The 19,381-nt window shown below is 36.0% G+C and overlaps 1 protein-coding gene across 1 annotated transcript; it reads left to right on the top strand.

The window, feature by feature from the left end:
• The first annotated feature begins 3,557 nt into the window (after positions 1-3,557).
• On the top strand, positions 3,558-18,564 carry st7l (suppression of tumorigenicity 7 like). The gene is made up of 15 exons (XM_044122001.1): positions 3,558-3,753; positions 4,162-4,244; positions 5,284-5,443; positions 5,528-5,582; positions 5,733-5,848; positions 5,974-6,052; positions 6,450-6,538; positions 6,911-7,011; positions 7,198-7,312; positions 7,420-7,492; positions 7,588-7,690; positions 14,776-14,926; positions 15,065-15,157; positions 15,250-15,389; positions 17,230-18,564. Exons 1-15 carry the CDS (start codon positions 3,585-3,587, stop codon positions 17,323-17,325), a joined length of 1,623 nt encoding a protein of 540 aa, XP_043977936.1. The 5' UTR covers positions 3,558-3,584; the 3' UTR covers positions 17,326-18,564.
• The last annotated feature ends 817 nt before the right edge of the window (positions 18,565-19,381 follow it).

The raw sequence follows: 19,381 nt of genomic DNA, 5'->3' as shown, positions 1-19,381 counted from the left end.
GAAAAAAGTTATAAGATCTAAGTAAGATCTAAGTTTGGAATTCTATGTCTTTACAGCGGCTGTGCATACTGTAGTGACAGCCAAACTGATATTTATCACATATTGAGAGCATTCCCTTTCTTATATCCTGTTATAGTTGTACACATATTTATATCAGAAATCTTTGGTATTGCCTTTTGCACACATGCAAACCAAAGAAATGCAGTTTATTTTAAACCTGAATGTAAGCAGAAAATTTACAGTGTCTATAAATAAATGACTTGACCCCTTAAATGTTTTCATATTTTTATTCCTTTTACAAGTGAATAATGATCAACAAAATGTGACTTTTTTCACAAAGGAAAGAAAAATCCCTAGAACCCTTATTTAGTATCAAAGTGAAAACTGATTTCTGATGTTGGGTTGCTTGAGGATCAGCAATGGACAGCCCTGTTTAAGACATTCTCAAAATTTCTGTTGAATTGAGGCCTGGGGTTCAACTAGGCCACTACTTGTCTTCAAACCATTTCTGCTGTTAGCAGCATTCTCACATCAGAATACTGTAAAAGTTGAAAGTCCAGGAGAGTGTGTTTCCGATGATGTGCAGTGTTTGGTGTCTGCCATAGTGTCTTCTCTGAAATATTTTACATTTTTCACAAAATGTGTTAAAGTCTTTATGTTTTAGCATAGCAGAAGAGGTTCTATATGATACCTAAGCTGATTTTTTAAGTTATTGTTTTAGTGCTGGGGATCTGCTTTTCCTCATAGATTTATTAAGAAAAATGTAGAAATGGTACTTATTAGCCTCTGTGTCTGTCAAGGAGGAAGTAATTTTTCTGCGGCATGCTTGCCTTCTGATGTGGTCAAACAGCATGCAAAAAAGAGAACACGCCTTTTCTGAAAATGAAGTGTTTTGAGAGAAATGACTTGTGGAGGGAGAGTCCCTTAATGGAGACAAGTGATATAAACTCAGCGAGAGAAAGTAGTGTGGGAGACAGGGAGCAGTTTCATAACATTTGACTTTTTCCATCAGCAGAGACCACCAAATGCACAGTTGACAAACGGCCAGTCAAAAATCATGCACTTGTTCAGTGCACCAGATAACTCAAACTGAACTTTACAAGTCATTTAAACCACATTGTATCCACATTTCTGTTTAGGTTAGATTAAAATGCTTCACTGATATTTAGCAGAACTAATGTGAAGCATTGTCAGTATTCCTAAATACTTTAAAATACATTTTTTGCTTAAAACCTGTTTGAAAAATAAGCACTACCTGAATAAACACATATTTTTGTGGCCAGTCTTATTCAGAGAAAAGCAGGTATTTTCAAGTCTTGAAAAAAAACATCCTCTCAAGTTATAATGAGAGAAAGAAATGCAGTGCATTTAAGTGAAAACCCTGTTTAATTATGAATGATTAGAGGACTCTTAAAAGCTTTGAGAGTGAAGAGAAAGAAACTACATAAACAGAACATGAAGTCCAGAATGGCTGGATGGATACCAGATGTGAAATTGTAAATGAACCTTAAGTATACAGGTGAGTGCAGAATGATGAGGGATATTGCTTCTGCATGGCTGGAGACTAGCTGACCGTGCACAGGGTCTACCACAGTATATGCTAAGGTAGTAGCTCCAGTATGCAGGTTTATAACAATGTTAACTATGCATTACTTTTGCAGTTTCATTTATTTAATAGTTAACCAAAGGCCTATTTGACAAAGGGTTATGGATAAACATTTTTCAAGGGTTATGTACAGTATGATCAAATTACAGGGAGGAATTTTGTAACTCGATGTGCAATCATCTAAAGGCTGCTGGTAATGGACCTGTGTTGATATTTATCAATATGAGTGATGCAGTGCAAATCTGAAAATATAATGCAATTTGAAGCCACATTTCTGAGCTGGGTTACAAAGCAGAAGTCATTTAGGAACATGATTTCACATAAAAATACTTTCACCGAGACATTGCAAGCTATAACTTTTGCAGACCTGTCTTGCTCCCTTTTCCTTTCCTCTCTGAATCGTCTTTTTTTCCTGCCCTACTATTCCTTCCCTGTCAGTAGCATCATGCATGTTTTCACCTCTAAAGTGATTGTACCTGATTTATATGACAGGCCTTTAACCCTGCATGTTCTTGTCCATCAGCATCAGGCAGAAAACACCCAAGGGCACGAGTGAGCAGGACCAAATCTGGTTCTCTGTCATTCACTGACTGTAACCTCCAACTAGAATGCACTCCTACAAATCACATTTATTCCTGAATGTTTTGGTGATGTGAGTCTGTCTATCTATCTATCTATCTATCTATCTATCTATCTATCTATCTATCTATCTATCTATCTATCTATCTATCTATCTATCTATCTATCTATCTATCTATCTATCTATCTATCTATCTATCTATCTATCTATCTATCTATCTATCTATCTATCTATCTATCTATCTATCTATCTATCTATCTATCTATCTATCTATCTATCTATCTATCTATCTATCTATCTATCTATCTATCTATCTATCTATCTATCTATCTATCTATCTATCTATCTATCTATCTATCTATCTATCTATCTATCTATCTATCTATCTATCTATCTATCTATCTATCTATCTATCTATCTATCTATCTATCTATCTATCTATCTATCTATCTTTAAGTTGAGAACTGCCACTATGCGATATCAACAAACACCTTTCTAAATGAGAGTAGCAATTTGTCTGAAGAGTGTATGCATGTTTGATTATATAAATTCTGGAACTAGAAGTCACAGCTGTTTGAGACTTATAATAAAGATGAATCCATAAAGATTGTGTTTCTAGTAAACTTTTTGTGTGACTAACTTACAAATTGTATAGTAGATATTTTAGAAAATTCACAAATCAGCTTTCACTTATGCAGACATTATTTTCTAAAGTACTTGCATAAAAACAACATTGATTCACCACTGAATTGTCTCCACCAGCAGATGGTTGAAAACCATAGATTATAACGGTTTCATAGTCCAATTACTCCCCTTTGTGGACTTTAGTTGTATAGCAAGTCACAATGAACAACTGTTGTCAACAAGTATTAGGGGCTACTGTCCAGCAAATATCAGGTTTGAGATCAATATCAGAAAACTTTAAGATTTTGCCCTAATTCTGGCTTGGTAAAGTATCAGTCCAGAATTATTCCAGAATTGTGTTGATGGCTTCAGAAGCATTGATTTCTCTGCAAAGTCTATCCAGATATTAGAGGGATTATTTAAGTATGTAGATTAAAGAAAATCAACAGTAATTTCCAACTCCTCTGACAAATTTTTTTGTTTTTAAAATTTGTTTAAGTTGGTTCTTCTATAATCATTCCAACTCATAAAAAAAACCCAGAAGAAACCGAAGAAGCCCTAAATGAATATAACATGCATGACCATGATGGTGTATCAAAACTTCTGGATGGCCCTTTAACTTGTTCAATTAAATTCGTCATACAAGAGGCATTGACTTGAAAATGTTTTACACAATTTGATTTTATTTCCGGAAATTGATTTGCAACTACAAAATAAAAGCAGTTTGGCTTCGATGATCACGTGACGCCACTGTTTACAGACATCCGGAGAAACATGGAGGACACCATTGGCAGTAATCCCCCATCTCTCGGATTTTTAGAGAAATTGAAGTCTTGGCTCTCCTGGTCATGGACTTACGTATGCTTCGTTTGGTTTGGCATGGTGCTGATTATGGTATATGTCGTGTGGAGTCCGCTGAAACTGCAGGAAACTCTTACTTCAGGTAAATCATTGCAGTTTGATGCTAGCTCCTGTTAGCCTTCGGGTTTGTAGCTTTTATCTCAGCAGCCGTTATTTTGACAGCTCGTCGTTTGTGTGGTGGGTACACGAACAAAGACGGTCTTTTGTGCGGAATTTCTCTGTTTAGTTAAATTCTATCATGTGATATTTAACATTTTTCCCATTCTTAATAGATAATTCATTATTTTAGAATCATGCTCTTTACTTAGTCGGTTAAATTAGCTAAATAGCGTCAAATGCGACAGCGGATATTTTATTGTCATATAAATGCAAAAAAGTAGTTATGTTTGAACTTTCATTTATTGTCATATTGAGAAACGGCACGGAACACCTCATTTATGTGGTTTAGGTTGCACAAATCTGACTGCTCTACTTCATGTTTGTCTTTCAGCTTCAGTGTTTCTGAACACTCTCACTCCTAAATTCTACGTAGCTCTCACCGGAACTTCTTCCCTTATCTCTGGACTTATCCTTGTAAGTTTCCACCTCGACTATTAAAGCTTTTTATTTGTGCTATTTCGGTACTAACTTCAGTCACTAAAGAATACACCATCGCCAAAGCAAAGGGCTTTTGTTCTGCACATCACATATTGGGTATAAAAAGAAACGACCCTATAAAAGAGACTAAGACTTCTTTTTCTGGAACACACCGTCTTTCCACCTTCCTTTGTCAGGTGGAAAGTGCTAATGGCTTGAAAATAATTTTGTGCATATCTTATCAATGACTCCTTTTGGCAAATTGACTTCGGTGGTGCTTTAGGAGCTGCCAGTGGACCTTGACTTTGATTTTAGAAGGCAACTTAAGAAAATATCAAGAAAAGCCAAACTGAGCAGATGAACTTTATTTAGGGTTGCTCATAAGCACTTTAAATTATGGTAAATTTGTGCATCCTAACAGGTGTTGAATGTGATGGTTAATTATGAACAAAGCCAAATACGCAGTTATAGGAGTGTGTGCACATCTACAGAACCACATTTAAATTTTTAGAACTTTTTAAAACTTGACCAAGACTTTTAATAACTACTGTGGATGCATGTCTGTAATGGAATTTCAATTTAAAAACACAATCCCTTAATGAAAGTTCTAGTATAGTTTCAGTTAGTAAAAACAATTATAAAGTATTTTAGTCTGTCTAAACTGAACTCTTTAAAACTTTTCAATATATTTTTTAAACAATTTTTTAATTGTTTAAAAAGCTCTATTTAAGAACAGCCAAAAATGAAGTTTGGGAAAAGGTTTAGTTTTCGGATCACCATAATGACTCACAAATGTTAAATTTTTTTTCACATATTTTAGTACATTGCTATTTCTCTTTAACCCCTCATCTACCACCTTCTATTTGTGTCTTTTTGAATTTATTTAAACATAAGTATTTTTAATTGATTGTTTTGCATTGTTAAGATTTAGAATTACTGGCATGCTCTCTAACGTTAGTGTTTATAATGGCATAAGAATATAACAACTATTGCTTTGTAATTGTTTCCCGTCAATGTTTTTATTTACTTGGAACAGATTTTTGAGTGGTGGTATTTTCGCAAATATGGCACGTCATTTATTGAACAAGTGTCTGTGAGCCACCTGCGTCCTCTGCTGGGTGGGGTGGAGAGCAGCTCATCGACTGGTCTTTTCTCATCAGTTAATGGAGAAGCAGATTCCAGACCCAGTGTTTCTGGTAAGTAAACATGAGCTTCATGTATTTAAAAGCAGTAGGAATCTTAATACTGCATGTGCTGACAAGTGATCCTGCTTTTGGTAGATTGCAAGGTCTGGAGAAATCCTTTAAACCTTTTCAGAGGAGCAGAATACAACAGGTATGTATGACAATAACTAGCTGCTGTTTTAAAATTTCCTAAGAAATTATAATTCATGACAGAAAACACACTTTATTAAACATATTATTTATGAGTGAGAAATTGTACTTATTTTAGTTAAGTTTCTGGTGAAATATATACATGCTACAGGTACACCTGGGTGACAGGGAAGGAACCTTTGACCTACTACGATATGAACCTTTCTGCTCAAGATCATCAGACCTTTTTTACAGGAGATACTCAACAGTTAAGGCCAGAAGATGCAGGTTTGTTAGATTTTACTTCTAACTCATTGTTAAATAACCTTCTCTACTCAAATTATAAAAAATAATACTTCTAAAGCAGGTCTCAGGGCCATGAGAATAAACCTTAGCTCATTATATCTCCATAGTGATGCAGAAGGCATGGAGAGAGAGAAATCCTCAAGCCAGGATCAAAGCTGCTTACCAGGCCATAGAAATGAACCATGAGTAAGTTCTACTTTTACAAGTCTGCCAATCATGTCCCAAATCATGCTACTGAAACTTCAAAAATCACTACAAAAATCCATAGTTTTTAGGGATTTACATTAGTATTTAACCTGTGAATCACCTGTCAAAACTATTGAAGAGAAAATGTGTACATTTTAATTACTTGATTAGTGATAACCAATCACTAAAAGTACAAGTTTGTTGTAAGACACACAAATGTGTCTTAGGAGCTTGTTTGCATATCTGATGAATCATCTTGAATATATGTTTTTTCCCCTTAAATTATGCAATTTTACATTAGTTACATCTGCAAAAAACAGTAGTTTCTAGTAGTCAAATTCAAAAGAGATATTTTAGATATTTTTTTGTTCATTTTTATGCATGTTTGCATGTGCAGATGTGCTGCTGCATACGTGCTACTAGCAGAAGAGGAAGCCACAACCATCACAGAAGCTGAACGCCTCTTTAGAAAAGCACTGAGTTTTGGTAAGGATGGGTGCAACTGAACAGTGATTCTTGAAATCCAAAAGCTGATCAATTAAAATCCACAAAGTTGGTGAAGATACTCGGCAAACTAATTGTCTATGGTAATGGATGTAGTCAAGTGTAATGTAAAATTCTGCATGGTCTTTTACAACACCAGATCTCAAATGTGTAAAATATTGTCTTTAGTCTGCAGTTAGTTTATTATTTCTGTAAAGAGCTGTACCATTATATATTGCCATAACTTAGACCTTTGCTAATTAGCAGCTTCTTCTATATTCGTTCCGTTTACTTGATACATATTTTAATCCTGCTTGTGTTTCGCATTTTTTAACACTTCTTTAATACTTCATATATCTTCTTTGTAACCTACAGCTGGGAAAGATATCAATCTACTGGTTTACATTAAACGCAGACTGGCGATGTGTGCACGCAAACTGGGCCGGATTAAAGAAGCAGTAAAAATGATGAGAGATGTGAGTTTCTCTCAAACAAACGCATATCTGTCCAAATTTTTTTATATACAGTACAGACCAAAAGTTTGGACACACTTTCTAATTGAATTCAATGAGAAGGTGTGTCCAAACTTTTTGGTCTGTACAGTATATACAAAATAAATTTCAGAATATGTAGTGTTAATGTGATTTAAAATCTTATTTCAGTTAATGAAAGAATTCCCATTGTTGGGAATGCTAAATATACATGAAAATCTCTTGGAGGCACTATTGGAGCTTCAGGCATACGCTGATGTCCAAGCAGTCCTTGCAAAATATGATGGTAAGACTAAACGGAATTTTGAAATTTTTGCAACTAGTCGTAGAAAGTAGCTCAGAAGTCTCAATAATTGTACAACATCCACAAAACTATTTCTGCTTTTATTTTAGATATTAGTTTGCCAAAATCTGCCACTATCTGCTACACATCTGCACTGCTGAAAGCACGGGCAGTTTCAGATAAGTACGTTCCTATTTGTCTTACCTAAGTAGTTGCTAATCTTGTAAATCCTCTACTGGCCATATCATTTAAACCTAATGTTTGTGACTTTTTTTCAGGTTTTCTCCAGAAGCAGCATCAAGACGAGGGCTGAGTACAGCAGAGATGAATGCTGTGGAGGCGATACACAGAGCTGTTGAGTTCAATCCACATGTGCCAAAGGTCAGTAATAAGTATAAGCTGGACCTCATGAAAGCTTTACATCAATGTAATATGTGATATTTAACTATGAAATAATAGGGTGAACTTAATAGTTTAGTAACTCATCCTACTTATAAACCCTAAATAAAAAGAAGTACCCCCTGACAATTTTATATTTAGAAATACCTGAAACATTTCAATGAATATATTTAGTTTTTTTTTATCATCAGATGGAACAATAAGTGAAGCAATCAAGATCACTGTTTGCAGATAACAGTGTTGACATACTGCTGACTCACCAGCAGATGTCAGTGTGGGTCATTGTACCTAAAATCTCAGCATATTCTCTGTTCAGACAAGCATTGTTGAACTCTTTGACTTATCTGTTCTTCATTATTTTTATTTCATGCTTGCTTAACAATGCTTTGAAACTGTGTATGGTTTTCTTTCCTTAAGTGTACTGTTTAAAAAAATAGTACACTGGCTTTACATTGAACCAAAGGATCACGAAATTGTACCCGAATGCCTCTTTTAAATCTTACATGACTTATATGTCTGTGATTAGATATCACAGAAATATTCCCAGTCACACATCCTCGTGTTGTAAAGAGGAGAGAGATAATCTGTGTGTTAGTTTGTAAGAATGTTAGTGGCAACAACCATAATTTGGATCCATGCTTTGGAGATCCAATGGCTACTCTTCCTGTGTTCCACATCACTTTCATTATAAAGTGAGAGTCCTCATCTTCCTCCCCTGTCCTGGGAAGCAGGATGACTGGAGATGGTGGGAGCCACCACCTCTCCTCTCAACATTTGCTTTCTTATCTTCCTATCTTCCCTTACTGTTTTGGATGACAGCATAAACTGTCATTCAAAACTGAGCACACTTTTTATCATAGTATATTGGAGCATTCAACATTTACTTTTTGACCCAGAATTGTTCTACATGCTCCCTCTCTCTCAAATAAGAGCGTATGGTATAAAAATGGAAACATTGAAAAGTGGGGGCAGCGTGTTGTTTTGAGCTGTCTGCAACGTCTGATAGATGAGTGCACTTGTAAGTCTGCCCTTTATAGAAATGTTCTCATCTCTTGAGCTACAAAAGATGCCTTGTAACTATTCTGTCTGACATGTAGTTACCTCTTCGTTTCTGATCCAAAACATTCTAATCACACATTGGTCACTTCTAGAAAACTAATTTGAAATGGATTTAAAATCAATGAGTTTTGAAAAACTCCTACTAAATTGTAAATACATTTGTTTTGCAATAATTACATTTCTTGCGTAAAATAATCCACAAAAAATAATTTATATTAAACTTAAAACAACTAAATTAACAAAAAAACGGATATTGATGGTTTTTGGGGGGGGTTTTCAACAGCAGGAGTAAAGCCCTAATTTCCCAAAGCCTGGGTCCTATTGTCGTGGCAACTGTGGCTCAGAGGGGATGGTAGTCATCTCACAATCTGAAAATTGTGGGTGTTAATTCAAATTTCTTGATGTGTCCCTGTGCAAGACACTTAAATCAAAGTTGTCTAATAATTTGCTTATTGACGTGTGAGTAGATGAATCTGGTCCTAATGTAAAGCAAGTGAACTGTAAGAGGAGAAATGCCTTATATGATTTCAGTTTAGCATTTGTTATTCTGATCAAAGTGTATTTTTGTGTCGTGACTGTTCAGATCTGATTTACATGGAAACACTGCTAACAAAAGCTGTGTGGCCATTTAGGATGCATCACAGGTGACTTAATAACAACCTGGTCTGGTTTAAATATCAGAGCTGCTGTGAAGTAAAGCAAACAAATTAGAGGGGCTTTTCTTTCTTTTTTTTATTTTCTAAAATGAAAAGAAATATACATTTTGCATGTACATGTATGTCTGAAAGAAAAAGAAACTGGTAAATGCCTTTCCCCTATTTCCAGCAGTTGGATATGCACAGACCCCAGCTACAGCCTCAACACCCATATACTCAAGTGGGGCTGCTCAACACATCAGTATGTTTATACTGGATAGATTTCCAGGTGTGAATTTATGTAACCAGGTGCCAAACGGTGCTTATGATTTTACAATGAGACAAAATAAATTAGTTTTCAGCCTTTCTAAAGAGACTAGGAAAATGAAGACAGCTGTTTTAGTAAACCTAATGATGCTAATTTATAATAAGCCCCATGGCAATTTTATCTTTTTAAATAATTGTGTTCTCATTGGTTAGGTATAGCATAGTCTACACTACTAATATAATAAATGACAACTGATTGCAGGTTTACTAGAAACAAATATTTTGAATTCTATTATATCTTTTTGGATTATATTTCTTAAAAAGAACTTGACATTGACCTTAAAGAGTATCCTAACAGATTAGAAAATCGGTAGTTGTGGTTGTTGACATGTCTGGTGGTTAGAATCAGCGTGGTGCCCTATCTAGATGTTTTTAAAGAAGTCTTGTGATGAATAAATTCATTAAGGATAAAGTGGTTTTTATATGATGAGTGTGAGGAGAATATTATTCAAAGCTTTATTATTTGAGTTCGTTCAGGCTTGTCAAAGCCAGTAAAAAGTTCACACACTTCAGCCACATACAATTCAGTGTGTGGCTAAACGCCGTCATCCTCACGCACAGCTGCTTTCCCTTTTGCTTCTCAAGTTTTCTATCTTGCCTCAAGTTCTCCCTTGTCGGTTTTTATTTTGTTCTCCTCCTCTTCTTGTTGTCTTTTATTAATCTTCATTTCTTTATTCCAGCTGTCTGCCGATTCTATTTAGCCAAAGTATGAACTGGTATTTCTGAAACTCTACAGTTTTGTAAATGGTTGCAGAGCTAACTACATGTCCCTGCTACCTTGATCTGCTTTACATTTATATTTACAACCCCGTTTGGCCAGCCACATTCATTTTTAAGCTTGCAGGGTTATCAAGCCCTCCCCCCTTTCTTTTTTTTTTTCCTAGTTTACTTCAACAGCAGTTTTTTATCACACCATATTTTGGTGAATGTTGTCTGATCTAGATTGCTTGTCAGAGCTTGAAATATGGACTTTTCATTTTACCACCAAAATAGGCTCTTCAGTTTGTAAATTGAGACAGAAACAGGTTTAAGTTAGTTTGAAACAAAGATGCATGAGGTTTGATTTTGACAGCAAAAATGGAGCAGCTGCAGATATTGCCATGAAGTTTCAAATTTACCAAAGTTTTGCAAGATTTCTGGTATTTTACCTTCCTGTAGTAAAATTGGCTAAACCTGTAGCTAATGAGTTTTAGTTTTTTTTTATTATTATTTCAAGTTTCAAAAATGCATGCCCATCAATTGTACAGCAACTACAAAGCTGATGTTATTGTTGCTTGTATGTCAGCGGCAAAAAGAGCCACAGGAGAAAATCAGGCAGAGGCTTATGGGTCATGTTCTGGACTTATGAGTGCCCCAGGATAAAAGGAGAACCCATGAAACTCAATCTCTTCATCAAAGAGGCGGCTGGGACTAAAGAACCAGATCTCAGAACAGGGTGGTGGTGGTGGGGTGTGTGACTAAGGTGTCACCAAGTCTAATGCCATGGCATGTGAGGAAGAACAGCTGAGCGGCTCTCTAAATGGTTAATCTTAAAACACAGAAGAGGCAGGTCTGCGTGTCTGCTGTATACTCTCTGCTTGTTATCAACAAGACTTCAGTATGGGTAAAGACAGAAGTAAAGCTGGGAAAAAACCTACCTCACTTTTTCAAGTAGATTATGTTACAGAAAGATTTTGCATTTGCTGAACTCTCCTTCCTCTAAAGGGTTGTTTCTGTCTGTGGGTTTCAAAATGTGTTATGTAGTAGTTATTTAAGACACAAATATGCAAAATAGATTCTTATTTTTAAATTGATTTTTCTTTATGCTTTTTGACCTTTTATCAATGAATGAATGCAGCCTACATTTCTGATGAAAGATTTTTATGAAAGACAACTCATCACATTGAAGAGATTTCAAAAGCTGCCTTAACACAATTTCCTGTCTTACCATGTTTGTTGGTGAATTAAAGCAACATGCTATTTGGGTCAAAATTTCTGAAAATGAAATGACTTTTATGTGGTCTCTCATATTTTAAGTATGTGTATTATGTTTGTAAATGACATATGGATTTAATGTAGACAATGCTTTTCTGTCCGTGTTGATCAAAGCACTTTACATTCATGCCAGATTCACCCAATCCTACTTACAAACCCACACAAATAACTCATCTTTTGGATTGTAGGACCTTTATCGTCCCACTGAGCTACAGTCATATAGGTTGTAGGTATAGTTCTTGTATGCTGGGTTGGAAACTGCACTACTGCCAGAAGTATGCTTCTTTTTAAAGAACTATTTTTGTTGATTTATTTTTTTCATATTTAATGATCAACTAATTATCTAGAAAAAAGTTTCAATCAGTTGATTGAATCAAAATGTAGACCAGGTTGACAATAGTTCAAGAGTTCAGCATGCAGAGAAACATGCACAGTCAGTGCAGACTGAATGCCTGCATAAGGTTCACATAGGATGAGGTCATCTCATAAATGGGACATTGTTGTGAAATTTTGGTACTTGGGTAATTTTTTTCCCCCCAGATTGTATGTAGGATATTTATGGGATTTTATGGCATGTATGATATTTATGACATCAGCATAGTTGCTATGCTGATGTCATGGAATATTTTGGCAAGTCCAAATAGTTTTTTTGGCAGTCTGGCTTTGCTGTAATTCAAATTGTGTATGCTTGCCATGTGAAATGCTAGGCGATGCTTGAACATTATTACTTAAAGCACATATGTCAGAGTCAAGGCCCGCGGGCCACATCCGGCCCGCGAGAAGATTTTCTACGGCCCCTGGGATGATCTTGATTTATTATTAGAACCGGCCCGCAGACCGCAACAAGCCGGCACCCTGTTTGAAAAAAAAATATCTTCCTTATTTGAACTGTACGCAACGCTCGATCCTCACAACGCACGCACGCACCCCCCCCCCCCCTCCCCCCTTCGATCCTCACAACGCACCCCCCCCCCGGTCCGCAGGAAATTTACAAAGGCTTGGGCCGGTCCGCTGTACTGTTGGAGACCACTGCACTAGACTGTAAGCGTCATTTAAAAAAATTTCAATGAACATTCGATCAGTCCGACCCTCGGCTTGTAGCTAAATTTTTTATTTGGCTTTTTTTATTTGACAATAGTTCAAAAAACATGACTTAAAGCCATGTTTTTTGTTTTTTTGCCATTGAAATACAAAACAGATGTATAATAGAGGGAGAGCATATTTGTTTCCGGTGCTTTAATAAAGACAGCAAAAAAGACTTTTCATAGCAATGTTTGAAAACTGTCTTATGTGCATGCTACACATTCTTATTGATTCTTTCACATCTATGTGAAAGACTAAAAGAACATAGAGAACATGTATACCTTGTGTGACTGTCAAACTGAGAGAACTGAAAAGAGAAGTTGTAGAAAGAGGATGAGCCTGGTCTGGCTGGGCAGGCTGCAATCCAGGGGGCGAGGGGTGAAGCAGCATGGTCAGGCTGGTTGGCTGAGCCTCTGACCATGGAGGGGATTAGACAGGATTAACTCTGGGCCAACCTTCCCAAAGTGTCAGTCTGAGATCCAGAGCTCTGTGATGCTGGCCGCCTGGGAATTCAGCCCAGGGGGCCCCCAGCCTTGCACAGGGGTTTTGTTCTGCAGACTCCCTTGCTACATTTGGCACCACAGAGGTAAACTATAAGAGTGGCAGGTTAATCATTGTGCAGCTAATAGTGACTTCCTTAACATTGCATAATTTAACTAATATATATGATTAAAAATCATTAAACGAAACACCTTTACTGGTATTTGAAGAAGCTTGTCATCTGTCATTTCAGGCAGACTGCCTGTTTAGTCAGCTGTTGTCAACTCAGTGGTCAAAATTAATTCCCTGAACAAACTTACAGTTGGTAAAGAATAGAGAGCTGATATAGGCATGTTATACATTCATAAAATGAACAATAACATCAGAAAGCTTGGGAACACCCCAACTTCTCCCCCTCTGTACAATTTCAAAACAAGGCTCTCAAAAATACCTCACAAATACCTCACATGATGAAAATATATTTTCAGTCTACAGGGAGTTCAGCAGGAACTCTGTAGACTGCTCGAGTTGCTCAATTCGATTCAGTCAAGTACTGACTGAGAAGCTATTAGTGTAATAAAAGTAAACTATTGAAACTACTTAAAATTATTTCAGATTTTTAAAATGTTTAAGCTTTTTAAATAGATACAATATCACACCACATCAGATAAATTGATGCAATCATTTGAAAACAAGATTGTACAACTTTAATTTACAATTGGGTTGAAATATACACTTACTGTGTTCACATAAAATACATAGATGATATTTCCAAATACTTTCTTTCTCCTGCCTTTTTATATCAGTTTTGTTTTCTTGAAACAAATGTCTATTCTTTATGTATGGTGATTGTGGCATTATGCTGTAGGAAGGCTTTTTCTCTGAGAAATGGGTAGGATTAGTGAGAAGATGGATTTAGCTAAATAGAAAAAAATAAAAAAACAGCTGCAAAAGATTTAAGGTTGTGTCAAAGGTACAGCCAGAGTTACAATACGATGGATAGATCAAAGCACATTCTTTTACTTAGACAGCCTAGTTATAGTACAAATCTAAATCCAATTATGAATCTGTCACAATTCTTATAAATTAATATTTACAGACATTATGTATCCAATCTGACTGACCTTAAGCTGTTTTACCAAAACAAACTTACAAAGTTTTAAGTCTAAATATGTTAAAATTTAGGAGAGATATTCTCCAGAAACACTCAAAACAAAAGGCCAAATACAAGCGTTTTCCACACTTTTAAACTCCTTACTTGCAAAACTTCTGAAAATGATGTACATTTTTCCTTCCACTTCATATTTCCACTTCACATTACTTTTTGTTGGTCTATTTCATAAGGTACATTGGTGCTTTGGACAAGATTTGGCAATGTTCAAGAAGTATTGGTTTTTTGCAAAGCATCATATGACTCTGACTTGTTCTCAGACCCCAAATCAAATTGGAGACCATGCAAGACAAACATTTAACATTATCATCATTTTTTTTTTACTTCCCTGTGGATAGTACTTGTTAGAGATGAAGAGCCTGATTCTGCCTCCAGAGCACATCTTAAAGAGGGGGGACAGTGAGGCAGTAGCATATGCTTTCTTCCACCTGCAACACTGGAAGAGAGCAGAAGGAGCCTTAAACCTGCTACACTGCACCTGGGAGGGCAGTATGTATCACTTTTTGTATTCTTGCTTTACCACTATTTAATTCTATGAGATATGTCCTGTTTTCTTTGTCACATTTTTGTCATGTTTTCCTAATGTCTTACATAAATATTTGTTATAACCAGTGTCTGTCATTTCAGCCTTCCGGATAATTCCATACCCCTTGGAAAAGGGTCACCTATTTTATCCCTACCCAGGATGCACAGAAACAGCAGATAGAGAACTGCTCCCCTGTACGTTTCCACAGCTTCAACCTGCTCTAGAAGAGTTTATCTTCCCTTTCTAACAATTTTCTGGGTGTCTTTTTCTTTTATTTTTGTTCCAGCTTTTCATGAGGTGTCTGTATACCCAAAGAAAGAGCTTCCCTTCTTCATACTTTTCACAGCTGGTCTTTGCTCTTTCACTGCCATGCTGGCCATGCTCACACATCAGTTTCCTGAGCTCATGGGTGTTTTTGCCAAAGCAGTAAGTATTGTCACTGCATAACTCAGTCATATGGATTGTAAATGTTTGAAATTAGTTATTTAGAAGTTAGTCAGTTATCTTTTGCTAATTTATGGGCTTTTTGTTGAAAATCCATGACTTTCAGCTTCCGTCTTCAATGTCTGCCAGTACCATAAGCTTCATGGCAGCCTAACTTTAAAGGCTATAAATGAGTGAATGCATTCCTATTACAGTTATTTGTCACAGGAATGTTAACTGTTTTTAACCACACTCTGTACTCTGGGGTAATCTTTTATTTATGGTTGACTTGTTTATTACGTCTGACTACATAGACTCATTGGGCCTTTTTTCGTCACAGAAACAAGGCCATAGAGAACATGTCGTGCTCTTTGCTTTGTTTCGTTTAAACTCCAGGGCAGGGTTTTACTCAACACCCAGGGTGCCTGGTTTGTGTAATGTTCTTTTAGAAATCATGAAACTGTTAAACTGAGGAATTCAGAGGTTGGCTCGGCCTTCTGAGGAGAAACAGATTTTAGTAAAGCTGCTGCCATGACTGCAGAGTTGTATTTACAGTCTGCAGGTTTTATTTTTTATGGGTATCTGTCATGCATAATAAGTTGAATTATTTTCTATTATGAAATTGGATTGGTTTTACAAGATGATTTACTGTTTTATTTAAATGATTGATATGTCAAATGCATCAATTAAACTTGCGTAGTTTAATCAAGAACGCAACGTCCATCAACAACTCTTCAAGAACTTGGAATTTTATTAGAAAATGTTCAGTGCTTTTCCAGGGCTTTTTATGGACTCTATTTTATTTTTCTCTTTTTCATTTTTATTCCTAAACCAGCTTTTGTATGAAGAGACCCCTTTACGAGTATGAATGGATTTTGAATTAAAGGGGGTTATTATGTATTTTCCAGACACATAGTACCCTTCTTTAGCACAATCATGCAAATATGTTACCTTCAACTGCTATGAAAATGAGGCATATATCAAACATAACTTGATTAGAAATTTGACTTCATATTCAGGTGTTTGTATCCACCAGGTGTATCCGAAGACTTGAAATTGTATCCTTAAGAGCATTCCGACATTCTACTCAACACGTCATCACAACAATGCTTTTTCATGATACCTTTTGCAAGCTTTCTCAGGAGTTCAGCAGATACAGTTCCACCAGGTGTTTGCTAATTGCTGCTGCCACTAGTCAGTGGGGGAGGTGTTGGAGAGGGGTGCTCTGTGTGGTGGAAGTTCAGCTGTTGACTGAAGCTCTAAGGTGGAGTCCTGTGTAAATAGATGGCACATTGTGTGAGCAGGTGTTTAGGAACTTCTAAATGGTTGCCACGGGAGATTCAAGGATTCTGCAAATATGCATGAATGAGTCAAAACAATACCTCGGGAAAGCCATTATAACATGATATATAGGTCTTCTATATTGTCCTTCCCTGGTTTGAATTATGCAACATGCTCCCCACATGTTGATGATTATTTTTTTTGTATTTCTTTGCCTTTGGTTTTAAAAAAAAAGTGGACCCTGACCATTAATTGTGTTCATATTCAGCCTTTTTTTCAGAACCAAAAAAGGTAAGGAACACTTAGGTTGCGTTACTTATTTATTAAAAAGTACAGAACAAGAAGCATGAATTTTAAATGGTTAATAAATATGTAGTTGTCACTTCATCTGTTCTGAAGTGTGACCATAAGTGTCGTTACAAATAGAGCTGTTTTGGCCTAATTTTTGCCTGTTTATCTATGCATAATATTTTTTGTATATTTTGGTATTCCTTGACATACAATCCGAGGACCTTGTGACTCAATAAATTAAGGCTTAGTGTTGCTTTTCCTTTATTTTCAGTTCTTCAGCACACTCTTTGCACCGCTGGGCTTCTTTGCAGACAAAATGGAAAACTTCATGCCGTCCAGTTTTTGGCACCAGCTGACTCGGATTTGACCTCATCTCTGTCTCACTCAGTCATTCACGTGTACATGGCCACACACACACACACACACTTCATGAAAACACATAAACACCAATCTCACTCAAAATTCTTGGACAAAAAGTGTTTGCTCTCCTGTCTTCAGCATTACTGTCCACTTGCTGCATTGTTACTGATTATATTGGCCAGGGTTGTGTCAACACAGCAAAAACACTTCTAAGATGCTCTCCAACATGCTTCCAGCTAACAGAGGTCTTCCAAGAACTGATTTGGTGAATACCACTTACAACTAATTATTCTGTCATGTTGTTTGTATTAGTAAATTCAGGCATTTTTAGTTTTCATCAGAAAGCTACTGTTAAAATGAAATGATTAAGATCTGCATGTTTACTGCCTATTAATCATTAGGTTTGTGTCTATAAAAGTCATAAAGGAAACTATAGAATTTCTCATATGATGCATCTTCTTAGATGTGCCATATAGTTTATCACTTTCCCTTCTTTTTAAGCTAAAAATGTACATGTCAAGCAGTCAGTATCTGATGTAAAAATAGATGTATTCCTGAAAATACAACTCTTTAAATTACCGAGAGCTGAAACTTAAGACTTATTCATCCACAAAGACTTTTAAATTAAGTCTCATTTAAAAAGAGACTTAATCTGAGAACAATAATTACAATTGTTCTCATATTGTAATTATTACATTGTCGGAACTAATTTGTCCAGTTGTAAATTATACTGACAAATCTTCACTTTGAGAGCATTTCCATAAGAACCATTATTGACATAAAGTGCCTTTGTTAGTATTTTATGCCACTGAACACATCTAGTTTGATTACAGATGATTCCTTAAAAATATAAACAGAACTAAGAATTATTCTGTTGTTAAAGGGTTTAATGAACTGACAAACTTTGCAATGGCTTACTAATCCTTTGTATGCTCTTTCCAAATTGATTGTTCATCCTTTAGCTAGACCAGTTTATGTGTGCAGAGTTGCGGGGATCTGGGGCCTATCGCCAACGGTCATTAAGTGGGAGGCGAGGTAAACTCTGAACACAGATTGATCAAATGTATGGTAACCAATGACTATGTTTCATTCCAAGCTGATTTTTAAAAGTTGATGTCAAAATATCTGTATTGTACTACTGAAATAAAGCAAGGCATGCTGAGGACAGGAGAATGTGTTCACAACTGTAATTACCTTTCAAAGGGTTTGACAGCAAAAACCTACAATAAATGTCTCTTCCCTCTCATGTGTGATGTTTCTTTTTTTCTATATATACTGAAGTGGAATCAGCTCCCCTATCCCTGTTGATAAAAAAAACTCTTACCACATGATGCTTCCTTCTCAATATGTCACTTTAGAGATGATGTGTTCAGGCTGATGCCTTTTCTAGTTAATTCCGAATTTGAATAACAAGAATAGCCCAAACAATGATCACATTTGTATGTTGAATGCATGGGGTTCAGTGAAAACATTGTTGAATTGTAAAGTTTTTCAGGATGAATGACAATTCTTTCTTCTGGCAGTAAACAATCCACATAAACTTCTGTGCCCTTGGGACAGTTTTAGCTCTTAGATGTTGTTAAACTGAGATGCTGATTTGATATAACTTTGTTGGTGGAGAATTCCTTTGATGCCACTCCTGTTATATGTACAGACTTCAACTGGGATCACATGTGGTGGAGGACAAATTGTTTTAAGTATGAGTAATAGTTTAGTGTTGTTTCTTTACTGTTGGCACAATTTAGCCAATTAAACAATAAATCAAGACCGTAAGCTTCATTATTTTTGTCCTTTGAATGCCACAGTCACAAAGCTAAAGTATCAAAGGAGTCTTGTTTCCTTAAGGATACCATGAGGTCTTTATTGGTAATAAAAGAAGTGTTACTTAGTATAAAATCAGTCAAATATTTCTAGGTGAGCTTTGCAAATGTAAATTGCATCTAAAATGGTAAATGGACTGAACTTGTATGGCATTTTCCAGTCATTGTGACCACTCAAAGCGCTTTACACTAGACTCACATTCATATACCGATATGCAGATTGGTAGGCAACTTGGGGTTAAG

The sequence above is a fragment of the Gambusia affinis genome, linkage group LG07, assembly GCF_019740435.1.
Source record: "Gambusia affinis linkage group LG07, SWU_Gaff_1.0, whole genome shotgun sequence".
Classification (NCBI taxonomy): Eukaryota; Metazoa; Chordata; class Actinopteri; order Cyprinodontiformes; family Poeciliidae; genus Gambusia; species Gambusia affinis.
The sequence above is the reverse complement of the archived record's forward strand: the minus strand, read 5'-3'. Positions and strand labels throughout refer to the sequence as shown.